Genomic DNA, 20,976 nt, shown 5'->3' on the forward strand with positions numbered 1-20,976 from the left:
TATAAAATATGTAGCTAATGTTTGGCAATTACAGATTTTTTTAAAGTTTAATGCCTTTTCAATAGACTACCTAAGAAAATTTTTAAGAAATGAAAAGTTTTTTTTTGTCAATTCTTGAAGTGCCAAATGTATCTCCAATTATAGAATCACCCACATACATATATGTATATGTTTTTCAGCCGACGAGTTCTAGCTTCAGAGTGATTCAACAGCTGAGATTGAGTCCAAAATCCGATGCGAGATTCATCCGTTACGTGCAGTGAATCAGTCTCTCTTTAAAGATATTTCCCACTTCTTCCTCACATTGTGATTTATTCCAGTGTCTTTAGGAAACCTTCAAAACATAAACGGAAGATTTGGAATGTATCTTACGTTGACAGAGTGAAAGAATTACATATAAATAATGGTATTTACCACCTGTGTAAACTTTGCTGGTGAATGTTATAACACATAGGTTTTATAATGTTACATTGTTTCATTTCTAATGTAGGCTCTTGTGTCAGATAATCTAAGTCAATGTTAGAGAATAATAAATTTTTTTTAGGTTTACGGAATCTCAGTTTGCCTTCATAGCGGGGCTGAACCCCGGTATTACACCAAGCACTGTAGCTAATATTAGCTGGTATCTCGCCGGTGGACATAAATACAGTAAAGTAATATTCTAATCACAAAATATACACAATAATATGTCCATCTTACTTGTGAAATGTTGTTTGTGGAGCTCTCACATCAATAGCCAATCGATCCGAACAACAATGTCCCTCAGTGCTGAGGCATCTGCTGTTGTTTTGGTTGAGCAAAGTAGGAGGGTATACCGCTCCAAGATGGCCGCCTTATTTCCTGCTCTGGAGCAGCCAATGCGGGGTCTACTCTGGTTGTGGTAGGGTTAAAGGAAATGAGACACTAAGGAACGCCCTCTTTGGGGTGTAGCTTAGGTAGAAGTTAAACTTTCAAGTATACCTCGCTGCAGCAAACAGAAAGGAGTGGGGACGGGCCACTGTCAGTAATACCTTATTTGGATATGGGACCATTGCAATCCAGAAGTGAAGGGGGCGCTATTTCCTACTTCCATTTTTATTTCCTTTTGAAATCTGTGTTATATGTTCACCTTTAGGAAGGAGTTTCACTCTCAGAATGTATTTGAACTTCTCTCTCTTATATACTGCAGTGCAGCTCACAGTTTTTAGCAAATTCTGTAGCTTTCGGTTTACTTCTAAATCTGCTCCTGAGTCGCATCTTTTCGGGCCTGCTACTGCCTGTAATGGCGTGGGGGTGGTAACACAACTAATATAATTACATTACTAAGTCAGAATACCTAAATGTATTATTTTCTATTAATTTTGGAATTACTGGAACAGTAAAAGATAAATTCTTATAATTTTTTTTTCATTTTCCTAAGGATGTTGAACTAATTAAATGACAAACAATACTTTTATACATTATAAGTAACATCTATGTATCTCCATCAATTATAGGAGGAACAAAAGACATAAGGAGACATGAAAGACAACATGATCAACTATAGTAAAAATAGCATTGCAATGTATACGTAAGAAATTTAATTGAGCAAAAGGTAATAAACAAATGAATTAGGTACAGCAGAATAACAACCCAGGTTGTTAGTAGCAGGGTTGTTAAACAGATATAAGCAAAAATTCACAATTTTGTTTTTACAGTGCCATGTATATTATTGAGACTTTTTGTTGGTAGAATCTTGTATCTAGGAAAAAATAAGATGAAACTATTTAATCAATCAACGAGGATATTTTCCTTCAGCTCTAAATCGATAAATCATATTCATGAATCACATTATTACACGGCCCATCTGTGGCGACAATACAAAAAAAGTAGCCTGCAGAAACTTTATGTGGCATACAAGGATAGCATGAGGCTACTACTTAAAGTGCCTATAGACGGAGTAGTGGTAGCCATATGTTTGTACATAATGCTGTTCCCATATGTGCAGCTGAGCTCAGGAATCTTATGTATAAATGCATGTGTAGATTATCTGTGTCATGCAATAACATAATTGCAATTGCAATTTTAATAAATCCTGTTTTTAGTACTGTGAGATTCTCTTCAAGATTATGGAATCATTGGCATCATCATTTATTTATGACTCGGTGAATAATATGTCATGTTTTATTTTGCTCGTTTTTATCTTTTTTCTATGGATCTTTTTTGTGTCTGGAATAAAGATATGATTGATTATCAACAATTTGTGAATAGAGCAAAACACTAAGCATGCTATAGGTAAATGTTATTCAGTTTTGTTAAGGATAATAATTGCACTGTCAATGAATGGCTTCTAATAGATGTTCTTAGTTACCAGAAGAACACAGTAACACCTTTATGAGCTCAGAGGTTCAAACTGATAAATAACGAGAATGGATGCTCCCTGCTAAAATATTTCTTGCCGTCTTTCAATGTTCTTTCAGCAAACAGTTGAGACAGAGTTGTCTTTGGTTTCACCACTATTTACCTGCTGTTATATCTGCCATTCAAAGTATTCTTAAAAGATTGTCTGTTAGTCTGCAGCTCATGTGACCAAACCAGCCGAGGAGATGGAAAGTTAAAACTTGAGTTAAAATGTTGTTTTAACTTGAATTGAGTTAAAACTCAAGTTAGAATGTTAAATTTTAACATTTTAACTCAACAACCTCGACTTAACTAGAGGTTGTAAACAACCTCAATTTGGGTAACCTCAAGATCTTCTTAAAAGGTAAAGTCTCTGAGAACGATTCTTAAAAATATAGTCAGTGTTTTCAGCAAAGTTAAGCTGACTGTCCAGGAATGACTCGAGGTATTTAAAATTTGCCACAGTTTCAACATGTTGACCATCAAGTGAAAATTGAATCACTTTCAGTTCTTGTTTATCTCATTTAATTAGCTCTACTTCCTTAAGAAAATGAAAAGGTATGTTCTTTTGTGAGGGAATTTATCTTTTACTGTTCCAGTAATGCCAGAATTAATAATAAATAATACAAACTTTGTGGTATTCTGATTTAGTAATGCAATTAGATTATTTGTGTTACCACCCCCACGCCACTAGAGGCAGTAGAAGGCCCAAAAAGATGCGACTAAGGAGCAGATTTAGAAGTACACCGAAAGAACAGAATTTGCTAAAAACTGAGTTGCCCTGAAGTAAATAAAAGAATAAAAGAAAGAAGTTCAAATACACTCTGAGAGTGAAAATCCTTATTAAAAATGAAGATGTATCACAGATTTCAAAAGAAAATAAAAACGGAAATGGTCCCATTTCGAAATAAGGTATGAGACTGACAGCGGTCCGTCCCCGCCCCTTTCTGTTTGCTGCAGCGAGGTCCTTCTCAAATTTATATCCTCGAAGGAGAAGAGAGAGGCGGGTCAAGGAAGGCTGACGTTTCTGAATATTAAATATGCCTTTCAGCAGACAGCACATCATGTGGATGTATTTGATCTAAATCATCCGTTAAGCACCATGATGCTAACATTAAAATTAAAGGGTGACTTCCTCTTTCTTGTTGTCAAACTCAACTTACCAGTTAACATTTTATTTCAAAATTATAGCTGTGAAATTGGGCTAAATTAGCTTGTGTTCTTCAAATTAATTTTTATTTATATAAAGTAATTTTCTCCTGACATTTATTATCTTCTGTTATGTTCTACTGACAGTTAGTAGTTACCATAGCAACCAGTAACAGTAGGCTAGTCCCCTTTTGCCATCTTTAACTCTGGTATGTATTAAGATCAGCTCTGTGCTTTCTCTACAAGTGCTAGATTTTTAGACAAATTTAATGACAGTGTTTGTTTTGCCATGGTTTGTATATATTTTTGCTGTTTTCATAATTAATTACACATTTTAACTATCCATAACTTTAGAACAGTTAACTCAGATTCTTGAGAATAGGGACAAAATGGGTTTAAATTTTCACAATTTTTCCTTTTTATTCCTCAACCTTATGTATGCAAATATGACAAATAATGTTTTGGAAATGTAAAGATGCTAAGGTGCAGGCTCCCAGTTACAACATTTAAAAAAAAAAAAAAAAATTATCCACCTGATCCAGAACTTTGTCATCACCATCTGACAAAAATAAATATAAAATATTTTTTAATGACCCTATTAGTGATATTTTACTCGGTTTACAGACAAATGTTTCTCAAGAAGCAAAATACATATTATATATTATTATTTCAAAAAATTTCATCAAAGTTTTGTAAATTGTCAGTTATGGAGTTGACACATCATGGTTGTGATGAGCAACTTAGGAATAAAACAGAAGAAAAACCTAAAGAATAACATAAACTAACCAGAGCTAACTGGCCCTCTTAGCAAAAGAAGAGGGAGGAAGAGGTCATGGGGTCCTCAGAAGTTCTGGTGTCCCCCAGTATTGCCTGATTTTTTTATTTATTTATTTTTTTACATTCTTTTTTATGTCTGACGGTGTTGACAAAAACTAGGGACAAATTTCAATCGAGTTGGAAAATATATCAAAATGATTTTTAATTCAATTTATTGATACTTTTATAATTATTTATATGAATACTAATAGCCATAATATATAATTTTAGTATTCCTTTAATTGTTTTAAACTATTATAATGTATTGAGTTCTGCTCCTGGACAAGAGCTTTTACAGGCATCATCCACCTACTACAATGTTTAAAATTAAAAAAAAAAAAATCAGCAAACACCAGGAAAATAACCATTGTTGTGGTCACATGACCCAGGTTAGTTTAGTCAGATATTTGAAAAAATTATATTTTGGGTCCTATGCTTTATCCATAGGACCCGTTTTGTCCCTATTCTCAAGAATCACTGAACTAATGTCATATGCACATTAGGAACAATTGCTCTTTAGTTTGTTTGGGGTTATTTATTGTATTTTTAATTAACGTACAGGGGCTGGACTGATGTTAACCACCAGCTTGACCTTTTGTCTTGTTAGGAAGGCTTCAATTTTTGATACAGAACTGTATTGCAGAATCATTTTTAATAATATGAAATAATCATAAAATAGTTTTCAAAATTTTTCATCTTTGCCTTTCAATCATGTAAGCGCTGATTTTATCAAGAGGCTGTTTTAAAAATATTAATCTCATCATTAGGTTGTTCCAGTCAGGGAGATGAAGAAGTTCTGTCACCTGTCTAACAACATCCTGATAGTCAGCATTTCACTGATTGTCCTCTGTCGTCCATGTGAGTTAGTTTGTTCACTCCCTTTTATTTGGAGACGTCACATAAATCACTTCTAGTCTGAAATATTTGATTCTGATATTGTTCAAAGGCTCCACATGTAATATGAAGATGAATTGGTGTTTGTGGATCATGAACTTTCTCAGCAGGGGGATTTACCTACATGTTGTTTTCATAATTTATCTGTTTTACAGGTGCTTCTGCTGATTGCGGTTTGTTAGAAGCACAAGTCCACTTACAGGCACCAAAGGAGATTGAAGCTCTCCTTGGATCTTGTATGGAAATTCCATGTAGATTTTCTACTATGCCAGAATTTGACAGCAGGAAACCCGTTTATGGAATCTGGCTGAGAAATAGGCCATTTAATTGGAAAGGAAATGTTATTTTTAACAGCAGTGGAACAATTAACAAGCATCGAATGGAAATTATTGGAGATTTGAGAATGAAAGACTGCAGCACTCGGATTGTTGCGGTAGAAGGACATCATTCAGACAGATACTTCTTCAGAATTGAAAATGTGGGGATGAGGGCAACATTTTGTGCTGATGCTATTCTGATATCAGTTATAAGTAAGAGAAATGTTTCTTAATACTCTGTGATATATTTTAACTGTAGTCATGTTTTAAAAATCACAAATTTGCAAATGTAACCAGAATTGTAACCAATGTTTCATATGCAGTCTGATTAGGAAAAAGTCAGCAAAATAAAATATCAGATATAAACAAATTGCAAATCAGATGTAGATATGCACTGTTCACAAATATTGTAAGCAGACAAATATGATACATGAACCAAATCTAAATTGAATCTGAGTCTAAACTCATGCAAAGAATAACATATTTACTACAGCTGATAGAGCTCTCTGGTAGAGGCTCTTTGATGCCTTGGGCGAATCACCTTTCGGGTAGGGTCATCGCCAACACATTCTCTCGACTACATTCACATAAACAGCTTACTCATCCCCAGCACAAAACTTAGCACCATGACAGACCCTCCCTTCTCTGCTGATGCCCTATTATTTACTGAAAGGTACCGTTCTCATAAACTTTTCTCATTTTACCTTTACAAAAGTTCATCATTGACCCTTTACAACAACGTCACTTAATCATTCAAAGCGCCATGACGGACGTTGAAAGTGAGGGACGGGAGTATTGAACAGAGTCACTGAAATTGTTTTCCCAAGTTGCTTTTCCCAGTTTATTCATGGCTTCTTCTTCTTCTTCTTCCAGTTAAGCTAATTTGTCTGTAAACGTAACACACGTTTCTCCTAACACTGGAGCAGCCTTAAAAACGTACTAAAGAAGAGTTTTTACCATACATGTTAGTCTACATGACGGCGTGGCATTGTCTCCATGGTTACTGACGGTTAGACGCGTACTTTCTCCATAACACAACATTCGATATCTTTCTAATCATACTTACATATAAAGAATATGAACGTTAGTCTTCTTACCTGGTAAAAAGTGTTCACCTCAAATCTGCGGTTACACTGAGGGCTGACAGTCATTATGATTGACGGCTGATGTCCAGCACTGCCGTCTCTTTCCTCACTACAAGTTATAAGATAAAATGACAAGTTTGCTTTGCATCCTTGCCTGTTTGTGCAGCCGACCACACAGCATCCTCTGACCATTTTTAAAGTTAAGTCAACTAACGAGAAGTAATATAAGGTTACAGATGTCTGTTTTTAGACTAACTTTTAAATAGCACACTGGTTGTTTTGACGTCTGTCATGGCGGAGTTTGCGTCAGTCTGTCACAGGTAAAGGGTCAATAAAGGCAATGTTTCATGAAATTAAAAGCTTGTTAAGTAAAATGGTGTTGTAGATTTAATGCCCAAATAATCAAGACTGTACTTTGTGTCATGTTTCATTTAATGACATGTCTGGTTTGAAACCACAGATTCTCCTTGGATTCCCATCATTAATGTTTCTGGAAGTGATTTGAAGCAGCATCAGTCTGTCACTATAACTTGCTCAACTCATACTCCCTGTTCACGGAAACTTCCTGAACTCACCTGGAATCTCAAAAACGACTCTCGCAGAAAACTAGAGAAAAAAACTGATGGAGCCTTTACAGCAAAAATCCAGGAGACCATCACTCTGTCACACATACATGATGGATTCAACATCAGATGTTCTGCCAGATATCCTGTGAAAAGAGGTTTCAAACAGACAACAGCGAAAGTACAGACTCTCAGTGTTTCACGTAAGTGATCCTATCAGCATATCATGGTTCATGTTTATTCCATTTACTTGATCAATTTACAATATTGTGATATTTAAACCTAGTCAACCGGTGTTGAAATTCCACCTTGTCTTTGTAGGCCGAGCTACAAGAGCCAGCTCTCTGATAATGCTATGCTAACTCTTTGCAAGGAAGTAATTGGAAATAATCTAAATTAATTTTAGGATTTAACTATATTTGAAAAATTATGCGAGTTCAATGCCTTTGTTTCCATACAAAATATCCTTTGTTAAAGTAGAAAACATATCATTTTGGGTTACTAAGAAATATTATGGGTCAATTTAATGACATTCATTTAGGCATGTTTTGAATGTTCCATGGTAATTAAAAAATACATAATGTTTTGGAGATTTTGAGTCACAACTTTTCACAAGTTTTAATATAATTAAAATAAACTGAAGGGAAAACAAGTTATAAAATATTTCAGATTTTAAAGCACTGCAGCAATCTTAATGTCTAACTTACATGATATTGATGTTGACTAAAAGCTCTTTGAATGTTCTTTCAAATAAAAGTTTTAGTAATCTACCTGTATAAAGTAAATGCGTCATCTCATTTTCCTCAGATGCTCCTGTAACCACAAAACCATCCATCAGTCCATCAGGTTTGGTGTCAGCAGGTACCAGGGTGAAACTGAGCTGTAACTGCAGAGCCAAACCTCCCATTACCAGCATCGCCTGGTTCAGAAACAGCAAACATGGAGAAGTTAAAGTATCTGAGGAGCAGGTTTACAGCTTCAGTGTTACTCCTACTGAAGAAGGAGACTATTACTGTGAGGCCACAAATGAGCTTGGTAGTGAGAACTCGACAACCACCTGTGTTGACATCATTGGTAATGCATGTTGTTTTATTTACATATTTACANTTGTGTGTTTATTCTGATGCTTATTTGGTGAGTTATGATTATAAAATAACTAGCAATTAGTAAGTATTGGCAAAGCTCAATGTAATGTGGGGTCCTCATACCATGAGAGTATATCTGGAAAGTGGCAACTCCAGTAAAGACTATAACTTATTTGTGCAACCACCTTTCTGCTGTTAGCTACAAAAATTTGAGCAAGAGAAAAGAGAGTAGTGTTAATGAAATGTTTTTCCCAAACACTGTTGGAACAGTCTCGACTGCAGTTGAGGGAGAGGTGTCAGTGAGAGGACGATGTCACAGGTCAATGAAGAAAAAGGAGGAAGCTCATTACCTTCAGGTTTCTCAGATGAATAATTATCAGATGTTTTGATTAGGGTTAAGTTTTATTTTATTTTGTTTTGCTGCAGTTGCACACTTGGCAGTAGAAAATTGATGACAGCATAACAGGATTAACAATTTTTATGTCCCTATTGGCAGGTTACACTTGATTCTATTGTGGTGCCTGTGGAACTGAAGTACATGTCATGTTCTTGCACAGCTGGGAAAGCCCTGTGCAATCACATGGTGGGTCTTCTGTTTCAAACTGCTCACTACAGTACAATGGGCTACAAGACCGTACCATTGCCTCTGTCGTGCACCAGTTCACTGCAGACCTGGCACCGTCCAAGGACAAAGGTCAGATATTAATATTTCTTTAACTTTTTAGGTTTTAGGCTAATCACTTGTATTGATTTATTTTTAAATAAATCATTTGTGATTATAGGGAGTTGCACCAGAGGCTACAAATGATATGACAGTGTGTAAACCAGTGGCAAGGGAAAAAACCAGGATTAGGACTAGCGTGAAGTGCACACTGTACAGAGCGTATGCAGGTGAGGGAATGAGTCCCCTGCTATTCAAAGGGGAATAGCAGGGGACTAACATAGATAAGAATGAATAGCATGTATTGCTTTGTATTTCATATTAGCTTACATAATTATTAACATTTTATTATTAACATTTGTAACAGCTTTTTCATTATAAACATACAGTGAAGTGGTGACTGTCATGGTGTGAAAGGTCACATGACATAATTAAATCTACATAAAACTTTACGTCTCTCACTTGGCAGGTCCTCTTCCAGATCCTCATATTGAAGCCAGCGGGGAGAAACTAAAAGAAATCCGTCCACAACCAGGAATATGCAAGTTGCTTTATGGACTGCAAAACCTTACTTTAGTGGACTCTAAATTTGGTCCTGTGCCATTTGGTTCTGTGCTCTCATATCAGTGTCCTCCTGAAATGAGCAGAGACATAATCAAACATCCAGATGCCCCTGAGTTCCCTCAATTACCTGTTGACGGCTACAGCTTTAGGTTTCCACTAGATTTTGAGCCTAATTATAGGCAACTTTGCCATTTAGAGAGCCTTAAGATATCACGTAAGATCTGTGCTGCTATTGAAGCAGAAACCAGACAGCAATCAGAATGCCAGCTGTGGACAGAGGTACGCAAACCCTGACTTACAGCCAGCAGGTTCCGTGAAGTATGCCATGTGCGTGGTCAGTCTTCTGCCAAGGCCTTGGCAACTCGTATTCTCAGAGGAACTCCCCAGACAGCCGCTATGAAAAGAGGGTTGGATCTGGAACTTGAAATACTGAGGCAATAGTCTGATTTGTTTGATGTCTCTGTGATGCAATGTGGGTTTATCATTCATCCTGACGCACCTCACCTTGGAGCTAGCCCTGATGCTAAAGTCTTCAACCCTAAGGAAATGCCTCCATTTGGGTTAGCTGAGGTAAAGAGTTGCAATGTTGACAATGTGGCACAAGTTAATCACCTAGTTACAATTAAAGGCCAGGCTTGCCTTAAGAAGAGTCATAAATACTATTATCAGGTTCAGGGCCAATTGGCTGTAAGCGGACTTCAGTGGTGTCATTTTATTACAGATACCCACACTGACTTCACAGTTGAGAGAATATTTAGGGATGAGGAGCTTATCCTCTCAATGAGACAGAGGCTCGATCATTTCTATCATGACATNTAATACACTGGGGGAAACCCTGTGAGAGAAAACAGCCACTTCCAACTGTATAGATATTGCAACACAAATGGTTCCTGTTCCTCTTCAGAGTCTGCAGCCTTGCTGAGCTCCTCTTCTGGGGTTTCCTCCTCAGCCTCTCCAACTTGCTCCTCTTCTGTTGCCTCTGCTACTCTGTTTTCATTATTCACGTCTTCTGGGGTAAATAATGAAAACAGTCTCTATAACTTGCTCCCCTACTTGTTGATAGTTTTGCTGTATCGCCTCTTTAATTGCCCATGTCGGTCCGATGTTGTGGCATTTACCTCGCAGTGACCCATATTCAGCACTGGACCCCAGTCAGGATTGAGCTCATCCATTTCATGCAGAGCTGCTGGTTTGGACTACAAAAGACTGTAGTTCTAAACATGGCGGAACAGTTTATTACAGAGGGCAGAGGAGAAGGTGACTGTGGAGGCCATTCGAGTTCAATGAACTCATTGTCATGTTCAAGAAACCAGTGTGAGATGACTCACGCTTTATGAACATTATCCTGCTGGAAGTAGCCATCAGAAGATCTGTACACTGTGGTCATGGTCAGCAACATTACTCAAATAGGCTGTGGCGTAACTTGACACGACGCTCAATTGGTACTAATGGGCCCGAAGTGTGCCAGGAAAATCTCCTCCACACCATTACACCACCACCAGCAGCCTGAACCGTTGATACATGGAAAGATAGATCCATGCTGTCATGTTGTTGAAGACAAATTCTGACCCTATCATCCGAATGTCACAGCAGTATAACAGGGAATCTCTAAGAGTCTCTCTAGCTCCCCAGTCAAAATTAGAGAGTCTCTCAAATCCCACCAGCCCTGGTCACACACAACGTTTCAATAGAAGGCCACAGACCCTATTGTAATCCACAATGGGGGGTCAAAAAAGTGTTTGGGAACCACTGGGCTATGTGTTAGGCTACATGACGGCGGAGCATTGTCTCCATAGTCTTTTCACCTTGTAAAACGTGTTCCTTGCAAATCCACGGTTACATTGAGGGTTGACAGTCATTATGATTGACGACTGATGTACCGTATCTTTCTTCAATACAAGTTATAAGATAAAATGACAAGCTTGCTTTGGATCATTACCTGTTTGTGCAGCCGACCACACAGCATACTCCAGTCAAATCAACTAAATAGAAGTGATATAAGGCTACAGATGTCTGTTTTTAGACTAGCTTTAAAGGAGCACATTGGTTGTTTTGACTTCCGTCATGGCAGAATGGGCAAAGGTCAATAAGTGAAGGGTCAATAAAGGCAATGTTTCATGGAATTAAAAGCTTGTTGATGAGTAAAATTGAGTTATAATTGTAGGCATAATGTCCAAGTAATGCAGACTGTACTTTGTGTCATGTTTCATTTAATGACATGTCTGTTTCGAAACCACAGATTCTCCTAAGAGTCCCAGCATTGTTGTTTCTGGAAGTGATCTGAAGGAGCATCAGTCTATCACTGTAACCTGCTCAGCTTATACTCCCTGTTCACACTCACCTCCTGAACTCACCTGGAATATAAAAAAAGACTCTGTCACACAAATAGAGAAAAAAACTGATGGAGCCTTTACAACTAAATTCCAGGAGACCATCACTCTGTTAGACACACATAATGGATTCGGCATCAAATGTTATGCCAAATATCCTGTGAAAGGAGGATTCAAACAGGCAGTTGCAACAAAGACTCTCAGTGTTTCATGTAAGTGATCCTATCAGCACCGCATAGTTCATGTTTATTCCATTTACTTGATCAACTCACAGTAAAACAGGTTGTAACATTTAAACCTAGGCAACACAACAAACATCTAGCTGGGTGTGCATCTTACATAATCATACACGGCAGGCCTACAGTATGAGTGGGGAGATCATCTTTGTCAGAAACTACTTATAAATGCCATGATTGTCATCTGTATTCTCATCTACAAGTGATGGGTCGGTTGCGAGTATTTCAGCTCTTGGAGTCGGCTCTTTTAGGTGTATGATTGGAGCCGACTCCTCACTGAGAGGGGTTCTTAATAACTGATAACTGTAAGCAAAGCAGCATCTGGCTGAAGATTAAAGATATTTTGTGATAATACATTATTGTTATGGGTCTGTTTGGTAAATTTCTCTGCAGTATTTTGTTAATTTGTTTTGTTTTTTTCTTTTTTCAATTGAAAGTTTAATTAAATTTTATGCAGAAGTTAGAATGTCTGTTTTCATAGCAGAACAATTACATAAAATTAAGGAAGTGTAAGGCTTCTTATACCGGGAAAACTGTCATTTACCATTTAAAACATTAGTCATATAAAATGACAAATTTCTTTTGTCATTTAAAACATTTGTCATATAAAACATTCCTGTTTGCCAAGTTATATGACTATGTAGAGCTGCAGGTGATTTTGGGAGTCGAAAGTTTGGGAGTCGAAAGAGCCGGCTCGTCTTTGTAAGCTCTCTCTGAAAATGCTAAGTTAAGTCTTTGCAAGGAACTAATTTACATAAATTAATTTAGGATTGAACTATGATGTTTGCAAAATTGTGTAATTTCAATACCTTGTTTTTTCCCATGCAAAATATTCTCTGTTAAAGTGGAAAACAAAACTTTTTGAGTTATTAAAATAACTATTATGGGTCAATTTAATGACATTTACTTAGGCTTGTTTTGAATGTCTCATGGCAATTAAAAAATTACAGAATTTGGAGATTTTAAAGCACTGCTACAGCCTAAATGTCTAACTTACATGATAATGATGTTGATTAAAACCTCTTTGAATTATCTTTCAAGTAAAATTTTTACTAACCTACCCGTATGAAGTAAATATGTCATGTAATTTTCCTCAGATGCTCCTCAAGAGACCTTTGCATCCATCAGTCCATCAGGTTTGGTGTCACCAGGTACCGGGGTGGTGCTGAGCTGCTCCACCAGAGCCCAACCTTCACCCAGCTTTGCCTGGTTCAAGAACATCGGACATGGACCCATTAAAGTCTCTTCAACGAAGACTTTCAGCTTCAGTGTTACTGAGCGAGAAGCCTATTACTGTGAGGTCAAAAATAGCCTTGGGAGTGACAAATCGAACAACATCTGTGTTGACATCATTGGTAATACATGTTGTTTTTAAAATAAGATTATTTCATTTCTATTCATAATAAATATAGATGTATATGCAAGTGTGGTATATCAAGATACTGGTTAGACAGAATAAGTATTGAATAATTACTGCACAGCTGTGCNCTCACCTTGGAGCTAGCCCTGATGCTAAAGTCTTCAACCCAAAGGAAATGCCTCCATTTGGGTTAGCTGAGGTAAAGAGTTGCAATGTTGACAATGTGGCACAAGTTAATCACCTAGTTACAATTAAAGGCCAGGCTTGCCTTAAGAAGAGTCATAAATACTATTATCAGGTTCAGGGCCAATTGGCTGTAAGCGGACTTCAGTGGTGTGATTTTATTACAGATACCCACACTGACTTCACAGTTGAGAGAATATTTAGGGATGAGGAGCTTATCCTCTCAATGAGACAGAGGCTCGATCATTTCTATCATGACATCTACATGGATGTTTTCTTAAATGGCAAACCTTGAGAAAATGATTGTTATAAAATTGATAGGCCTTTTGTAAATACTCTCCCTATCACAAATGGGCTAAAGTTGTGAACTTGAGGCCATTTGTGTATGCTCCATGTTCATTTTGTAATATAATTATTCTATTAATGTTTGCAAGTGATGGCCACAAATCGTCTTTGTTCCACAATAAAACCTTTAATTTGAACATTTTCTCTCCTTCAAATACTTCATTGACAGATGTGTAAAATGTACAAGAAAGTGCAATTTAAATGTAAAGGTTATTTACAATAGATTTGATAGAACTGTACACATCTATTCATTTATTCAATAATAAAAAAAATACAGGTCATATATATGGAGAGATTTTGTTTATAACACAACTGTTTACATTAATGCTCATCCAAGGGCTGTGACTTGCAGGAGAAGAGGCTCTACACAGGTTTGTCTCCTTTTAGATCCAGAGGTCCCTGATAGTTTGAAAGTAGACAGCAGATGACCCACAGCTGATTGACTGAGCCTACCATAGAAAGAGGAACAAGACCATCCCAGATATGGTACTCTTTCACCCTTCGTATGGCTCTTTCAACTAAAATCCTCAGCCGAGCAATAGCCTGGGTCTTCTGGGTGTCCTCCATGCTGAGTTGGGTGGATTTTTTAAGTGGAGGAATGATAAGCGTTGCTCCCACCTCTGACAGAATCTTCTCTATCTGGAAACCCTTGTCGGCCACAACCCCATCTCCAGGCTGAAGTAACGTTAATATATGTGATTTTCGAGTTATTTCTATGTCGGAGATGGAGCCTGTGTACAGTCTGGATACAAATGTTATAATCCCACAAGGAGCAATGCCAATCAGACCTTTAAAGGTGGTGTGGTTTTTGTAGTTTGAAAAGGTTTCTGACTGTAGTGTGAGGGAGGATGCAGTTTCACAACGGATCTCAGTGCAGTCTATAATCGCACGCACGTGAGGGCAGTACTGTTTAAATTTGTCAGGCATGGTGCCCTGAACTTGCTCTCTTGTCATCCACAATGACAGCGAACCAAGAACCAGGTAAAGGTAACTAGTCCATGTTAAAATGGTGCGGCTAACTGTAGACAAACTGACCTCAAAGATGGTCGACAAAGTCTTCTCCTGAAGTCCAGCTGCAACACGGCAAAGAAACATAAACAGTTCATCAATGAGTGGAAGTTTTCGCTGTGGACTAGGTATTTCTTCTGCAGTCCGCTGTGCCTTGGACCAATACACTAGCCTTGAAGCAGAAGGGTAAACTGACTCCCAAAACACATTGAAGACCTCTTTTGAGGTGAATTTGGTGTAATAACGGAAATCTTCATCTGTCAAACAAAACCTGAAAATAACTGGCTGCTTCTTTAGAAGAGTTAGCTCCTGGATTTCCATTTCAAGTGATAACACTTGGAACTCCAACTCTTTAATTCTCTGTATGGCACCGTGTAGTTCACCTAAGGGAAAGAAAAATAAATGTTAATAGACTTCACACAAACATCTATAATTTTTCACTGTCCTCATTACAGGATACACGTGTGCGTGTGTGTACGTATATATGCATTTTTTGTGTTAAACTCAAAAAACACTATTTTCTAGACTGTTACAATGTGATTCATTGCCATATATTTTTTCTACAAGACACTTTATGTAATACTAACCCGGAAAAGAATGACAGGCATAGTCATGGTCTTTTGCCATTGGACCTGCAGGCAATTTTTCCTTTGAGGAGTCCTCAGGGTCAGCAATCTTCTGTGAGTCATCCTGAACAGCAGCATTGAGAGACTTTTTCTTTCGCCTGTAAACAGACTCACGAGTTTGTGAACTTCTCCCTAGATGTGAAAAATATGTTGAGTCACTTCATGATCATAATACATTTTTGTTTATAATATTTTTAAAAACTGTTCAACAATGTTCTACTCCATTTACCCCAATCATTCCAGTGAAATCTAGAAGGCACAGCTCCTTGTCTAATCCGTTTTCTTCCACTGGCTGTTGTACTTATATCCTCTGGGGTAAAGTGCTGGCTGCAGACAAAGGTGCTCCCTCTGAGGATTTGAAACATTTTTCCTTCATCTCTCCTGATTGCTCTTACCCAGCGGGCACGTTTTTCCACGTCCACAGGAAAGTCATGGAAGCTCAAATAGGGTTGTTTTTGTTTGTTATTTGAACAGCATGGCACACTACAATAGCAACGGTTTGATGATTGTGCCATGCTTGTTTGATAGATGGGTCGTTGCTGAGAAAGATGGAAAAATACAACAAAACAAAAAGAAATTATGAATCACATCAGAATATGTGAATGATGCATGTAAATCTTTTAAGTCAATATTTAAAATACTATTCTAAATAACGTTGTTGGAAGCTGCCCTTTATTTTCCATTAATACAGAAAATGAACCTCTAAACGTTACATCACTGACAGGCGGCAGTGTATATGTTTCCTAACTGTGGCTAAAGCTGCTGCTAGCTGGTTTACTCATGATCGGAGGCTGGTTNTCTCTACTGGTAATCTGAAGGAGCATCGGCCTGTCACTGTAACCTGCTCAGCTTCAACTCCCTGTCCACAATCACAACCTGAACTCACCTGGAATCTCAAAAAAGACTCTCTCAGACAAACAGAGAAGAACACAGATGGAACCTTTACAACTAAAATCCAGAAGACCTTCACTCTGACTTACAAACATGATGAATTCATCATCATATGTTCTGCCAGACATCCTGCAGCTGAAAAAGACAACGTAGTAAAGACAGAAGTAACTCTCGATGTTTCATGTAAGTGATCCTGTCAGCAGGTCATGGCTCATCTGTTACTGATCAATAAAGTTCATGTGTCTCATTTTCATCAGATGCTCCTAAAGACACCTCAGCATCCTTCAGTCCATCAGATTTCGTGACAGAAGATAGCTGGGTGGAGCTGAGCTGCTCCAGCAAAGCCAAACCTTCTCCCACAATCACCTGGTTCAAGAAAGGCCGCAAAAAATTCACTAAAGTAGCTACAGGCATCTTTCACAAGGTTAAATTCACTCAGGGTGATCAGTACTACTGTGTAGCTGCAAATAAGCTGGGTAAACAGAAATCATCACCGATCAGTCTCATAGTGGAACGTAAGTTCTGCTTCCTCTTTTTGTTTTCCTTTTCACAACCCTTACAGATATTGAAATAACAGTTTTAAGCAGAATAAATGGTTAATTTAGGAAACAAACTTAAATTATTGTTTTAAGACTTTGCCATCTCGTCAATATCCTAAGAGCTCTGTTAATCTGGGTACATTTCATCATGTAATTTCATTGTGATAATGAAGAACTATTGCATCAGTTCAAATTGTGTTTTATAACATAGAACATTCTATGTTATAAAATCAGCTAAGATTTTCCTCTTCAAAAGTAGTAATAAATGTAAGATAACAGTATTTAAAGAAAAGATATTTTCCATTCAAGGAAAGCTGAGGATGTTCTCTTGTTGAAGGTACACCGGGACTCTGGATTTATATTATAATGGGAATCTTGGGAATAGGAGCTCTTAGCAGTACACCCTTCATGATTGACAAGTAAGACACTTTTGTATGAGTTGGTACAATTCAGCTGTAGAGCTCCTGGTCTCGGTTACAGTTTGGTGTTTGACGGTTACTTTCAATCTCTCCTGTTTTTTTTGTTTGTTTGTTTTTTCAGATGGCTCAAAACCGCCTCATCTAGTCAAGCTCATTAGTTGTGCTTGTGTGTAACACTAAAAATAAAATGTTACAACCCACTTCAACCCTGTCAGTGTTATAAAAACATCATGCAGTGACCAATTGTGAAACAAGCAATAAACATTACATTTTGTCAAAATGCAATAATCAAAATCAATAGTACAAGTCAATTATGTTGAATCCTTTTACTGTTATTCAAAGAGAACTTTAAACAGGTGGATTTTTTTTACTCTTGATTTAAAGCAGCTCAGTGTTTCAGCTTCTTTGTAGTACTATGGAAGTTTGTTGTAGATTTGTGGTGCATAGAAGCTGAATACTTCCTATCTGTGTTTGTTTTTGGGGATACAAAGCAGGNTAAGATTATGAGAATGCGGGAATTTTTCAGCTTGGTTCCCAAGGCAAAATCACACCGGAAGTAAAGATACCCAGGTTTGAGTTATGGCGGCCATTGTCTGACGTCACTGTGAAAAGGGTCTATTGCCTGTGAAGGTGGTGAACAGGGGGCCGTCCCACACCAGGTCTTTGATGAGGAGACCATTGTGGTTCACAACATTAAAGGTGTGACTCTTGGCTTTGCTACGCTTATGGGTATCATCTACTGTGTCAATCTCAAGTATCCAGATGACATGAAGGATTCGTTTGAGCTTCTTCAGAGAGTGGTGATGAAGATCAGACCAGACCAGGCCTCAGCTTGAGTACATGGTTTGAGAAACAAAATCCTGAGGTACAACCTGTAACATCTGGTGTGTTTTCAGTTTTGTTTTCTTACATAAGAGTTCCTGTAAGAATTTTAATTTGTTCTATGTACTAAATGTTACTACTAATGGTTATGCACTAAAACATTTAGCATTGTGCTGAATTTGTGGAAAAACCTCTCAGGGTTGTCGTGACTTTAAAACACTGATTGTTTAGCACTTCTTGGACTGTTTTTGAGAGATGGTAGCTCGTTGTATTGACTTTGCACTGCCACTGTTGAACGTGGGTAGAATATTTTTAAAATAATGGTCTAATTTCTATGGAGGACTGAAACTGACCAATAAATAAATACACTTAAAATGCACCAATTAAATAAAAGAACTTCACCTTGTGTTTTATAATTTACCTTCATATTTTTCCAGCTTAGTTCCTACAAACTATAGTTTTTTAGCACATAATTTAATATTCATGTGTTTGTCCTTTACTTGTAGATGCATTCATGTCTAGTGTGTGTGTGTCCCCTCTCCCCAAGTCTTTTTAATTTCATGTTATTTTTACATATCTGTCTTGTTATACCTCATTTTGCAAATAAGGTGTGCTGTCTTTCTTGGGTCAGCTCCTCCACTATTGGTCAACAGACAGGAAGGAGCAGAATCCATGTGCAGATCTGTTGACCAATAGTTGAATTTAGCCAAGAAGTGGCTAAATTCACTTCTTGGCTAAAGAAGTGAAGTGAATTTTCTAATTCTTCTTAGGAAGAATTAGAAAAATGTCACTGCCCACCTTATTTGCATAATAAAGCAGAAATGCATAAGGTAAAGTAAAAACATAAGGCATGTAAAAGCAACACCTGGAAAAAAGTTTTTTGGGGAAAAAAATGATAAAAATAAAAATTTAAGAGTCATAAATTAATCTATAAGTAAGGGGGGGGAAACAAAATTTTTAAAACGATAAACTGTACATTGCTAAACTCTATAATTTGTGGGAACTAAGGTGAAAAAATGAATATGGACATGATAGATGGTCAGTTAAATTTATAAAACATTAGGTAAAGTTCTTAATTATCTTTTAACTGCATTTACAGTATTTATTGAGATTTAGGCTATATAAAAAATTCTGTTTGTCAAAATATTTTTCTGTTTTTATTTTGGTCCTCCAATAAATGTCAACACTTCTGCTTCTTGGACAAATGTTTTTTTTTACCCCGCATTGGCTGCTCTGGCGCAGGAAATACGGCGGCCATCTTGGATGGGTCGTCCCTCCTACTTTGCTCAATCAAACCTGCAGAAGATGCCTCAGCACTGAGGAACATTGTTGTTCGGATCTACGGACTATTGATGTGAGGGGTCGAAAGACAACATTTCACAAGTAAGATGGACATATTATTGTGTATATATTGTGATTAGAATATTACTTTACTGTATTTGCGTCCACCGGCGGGATACCAGCTAATATCAGCTACAGTGCTGCGCTACACAAACATGGTATCTAGCACTAGCTAATGCTACAGCACAATACCAACATAGTACTTATTATATTTAGTGGAAACAAATGCTAACATGCTGCACAAACATGGTATTTAGCAGTAGCTAACACTAAANACATCCTGCGGCTGAAAAAGACAACGTAGTAAAGACAGAAGTGACTCTCGATGTTTCATGTAAGTGATCCTGTCAGCAGGTCATGGTTCATCTGTTATTGATCAAAAAAGTTCATGTGTCTCATTTTCATCAGATGCTCCTAAAGACACCTCAGCATCCTTCAGTCCATCAGATTTCGTGAAAGAAGGTAGCTGGGTGAAGCTGAGCTGCTCCAGCAATGCCAAACCTTCTCCCACAATCACCTGGTTCAAGAAAGACTCCCAAAAATTCACTAAAGTAGCTACAGGCATCTTTCACAAGGTTAAATACATTGAGGGCGATCGGTACTACTGTGAAGCTGCAAATAAGCTGGGTAAACAGAAATCATCACCGATCAGTTTCGGAGAGGAACGTAAGTTCTGCTTCCTCTTTTGTTTTCCTTTTCACAACCCTTACATATATTGAAATAACAGTTTTAAGCAGAATAAAAGGTTAATTTAGAAAACAAACTTAAATTATTGTTTTAAGACTTTGCCATCTTGTCAATATCCTAAGAGCTCTGTTATTCTGGGTACATTTCATCATGTAATTTCATTGTGATAATGAAGAACTATTGCATCAGTTCAAATTGTATTTTATAACATAGAATATTCTATGTTTTCCTCTTCAAAAGTAGTAATAAATGTAAGATAACAGTATTTAAAGAAAAGATATTTTCCATTCACGGAAAACTGAGCATGTTCTCTTGTTGAAGGTACACCGGGACTCTGGATTTATGTTATAATAGGGATCTTCGGAATAGGAGCTCTTAGCAGTACACCCTTCATTATTACCAAGTAAGACACTTTTGTATGAGTTGGTACAATTCAGCTGTAGAGCTCCTGGTCTCGGTTACAGTTTGGTGTTTGACGGTTACTTTCAATCTCTCCTGTTTTTTTTTGTTTGTTTGTTTTTTCAGATGGCTCAAAACCGCCTCATCTAGTCAAGCTCATTAGTTGTGCTTGTGTGTAACACTAAAAATAAAATGTTACAACCCACTTCAACCCTGTCGGTGTTATAAAAACATCATGCAGTGACCAATTGTGAAACAAGCAATAAACATTACATTTTGTCAAAATGCAATAATCAAA

At 37.3% G+C, this 20,976-nt stretch overlaps 2 protein-coding genes and 3 long non-coding RNA genes across 5 annotated transcripts in view; 2 read left to right on the forward strand and 3 right to left on the reverse strand.

The window, feature by feature from the left end:
- The window catches only part of LOC103135289 (vascular cell adhesion protein 1-like), an 88,236-nt gene that overhangs the window by 36,853 nt on the left and 30,407 nt on the right, over positions 1–20,976 (forward strand). The window lies entirely within an intron of this gene.
- LOC107835801 (uncharacterized) lies at positions 11,763–16,651 on the reverse strand. The gene is made up of 2 exons (XR_001661624.1): positions 16,467–16,651; positions 11,763–11,846 (listed from the first exon to the last, which is right to left on the reverse strand). It is a non-coding gene; the product is annotated as an uncharacterized LOC107835801 (long non-coding RNA).
- LOC103135343 (uncharacterized) lies at positions 14,164–16,132 on the reverse strand. The gene is made up of 3 exons (XM_016669405.1): positions 15,810–16,132; positions 15,542–15,712; positions 14,164–15,337 (listed from the first exon to the last, which is right to left on the reverse strand). Exons 1-3 carry the CDS (start codon positions 16,093–16,095, stop codon positions 14,310–14,312), a joined length of 1,485 nt encoding a protein of 494 aa, XP_016524891.1. The 5' UTR covers positions 16,096–16,132; the 3' UTR covers positions 14,164–14,309.
- LOC107835803 (uncharacterized) lies at positions 16,726–20,235 on the reverse strand. The gene is made up of 2 exons (XR_001661626.1): positions 20,094–20,235; positions 16,726–16,821 (listed from the first exon to the last, which is right to left on the reverse strand). It is a non-coding gene; the product is annotated as an uncharacterized LOC107835803 (long non-coding RNA).
- On the forward strand, positions 17,323–17,635 carry LOC107835800 (uncharacterized). Its single transcript, XR_001661622.1, has 2 exons — positions 17,323–17,429; positions 17,551–17,635. It is a non-coding gene; the product is annotated as an uncharacterized LOC107835800 (long non-coding RNA).

This window comes from Poecilia formosa, unplaced genomic scaffold (assembly GCF_000485575.1).
Source record: "Poecilia formosa unplaced genomic scaffold, Poecilia_formosa-5.1.2 Scaffold24, whole genome shotgun sequence".
Classification (NCBI taxonomy): domain Eukaryota; kingdom Metazoa; phylum Chordata; class Actinopteri; order Cyprinodontiformes; family Poeciliidae; genus Poecilia; species Poecilia formosa.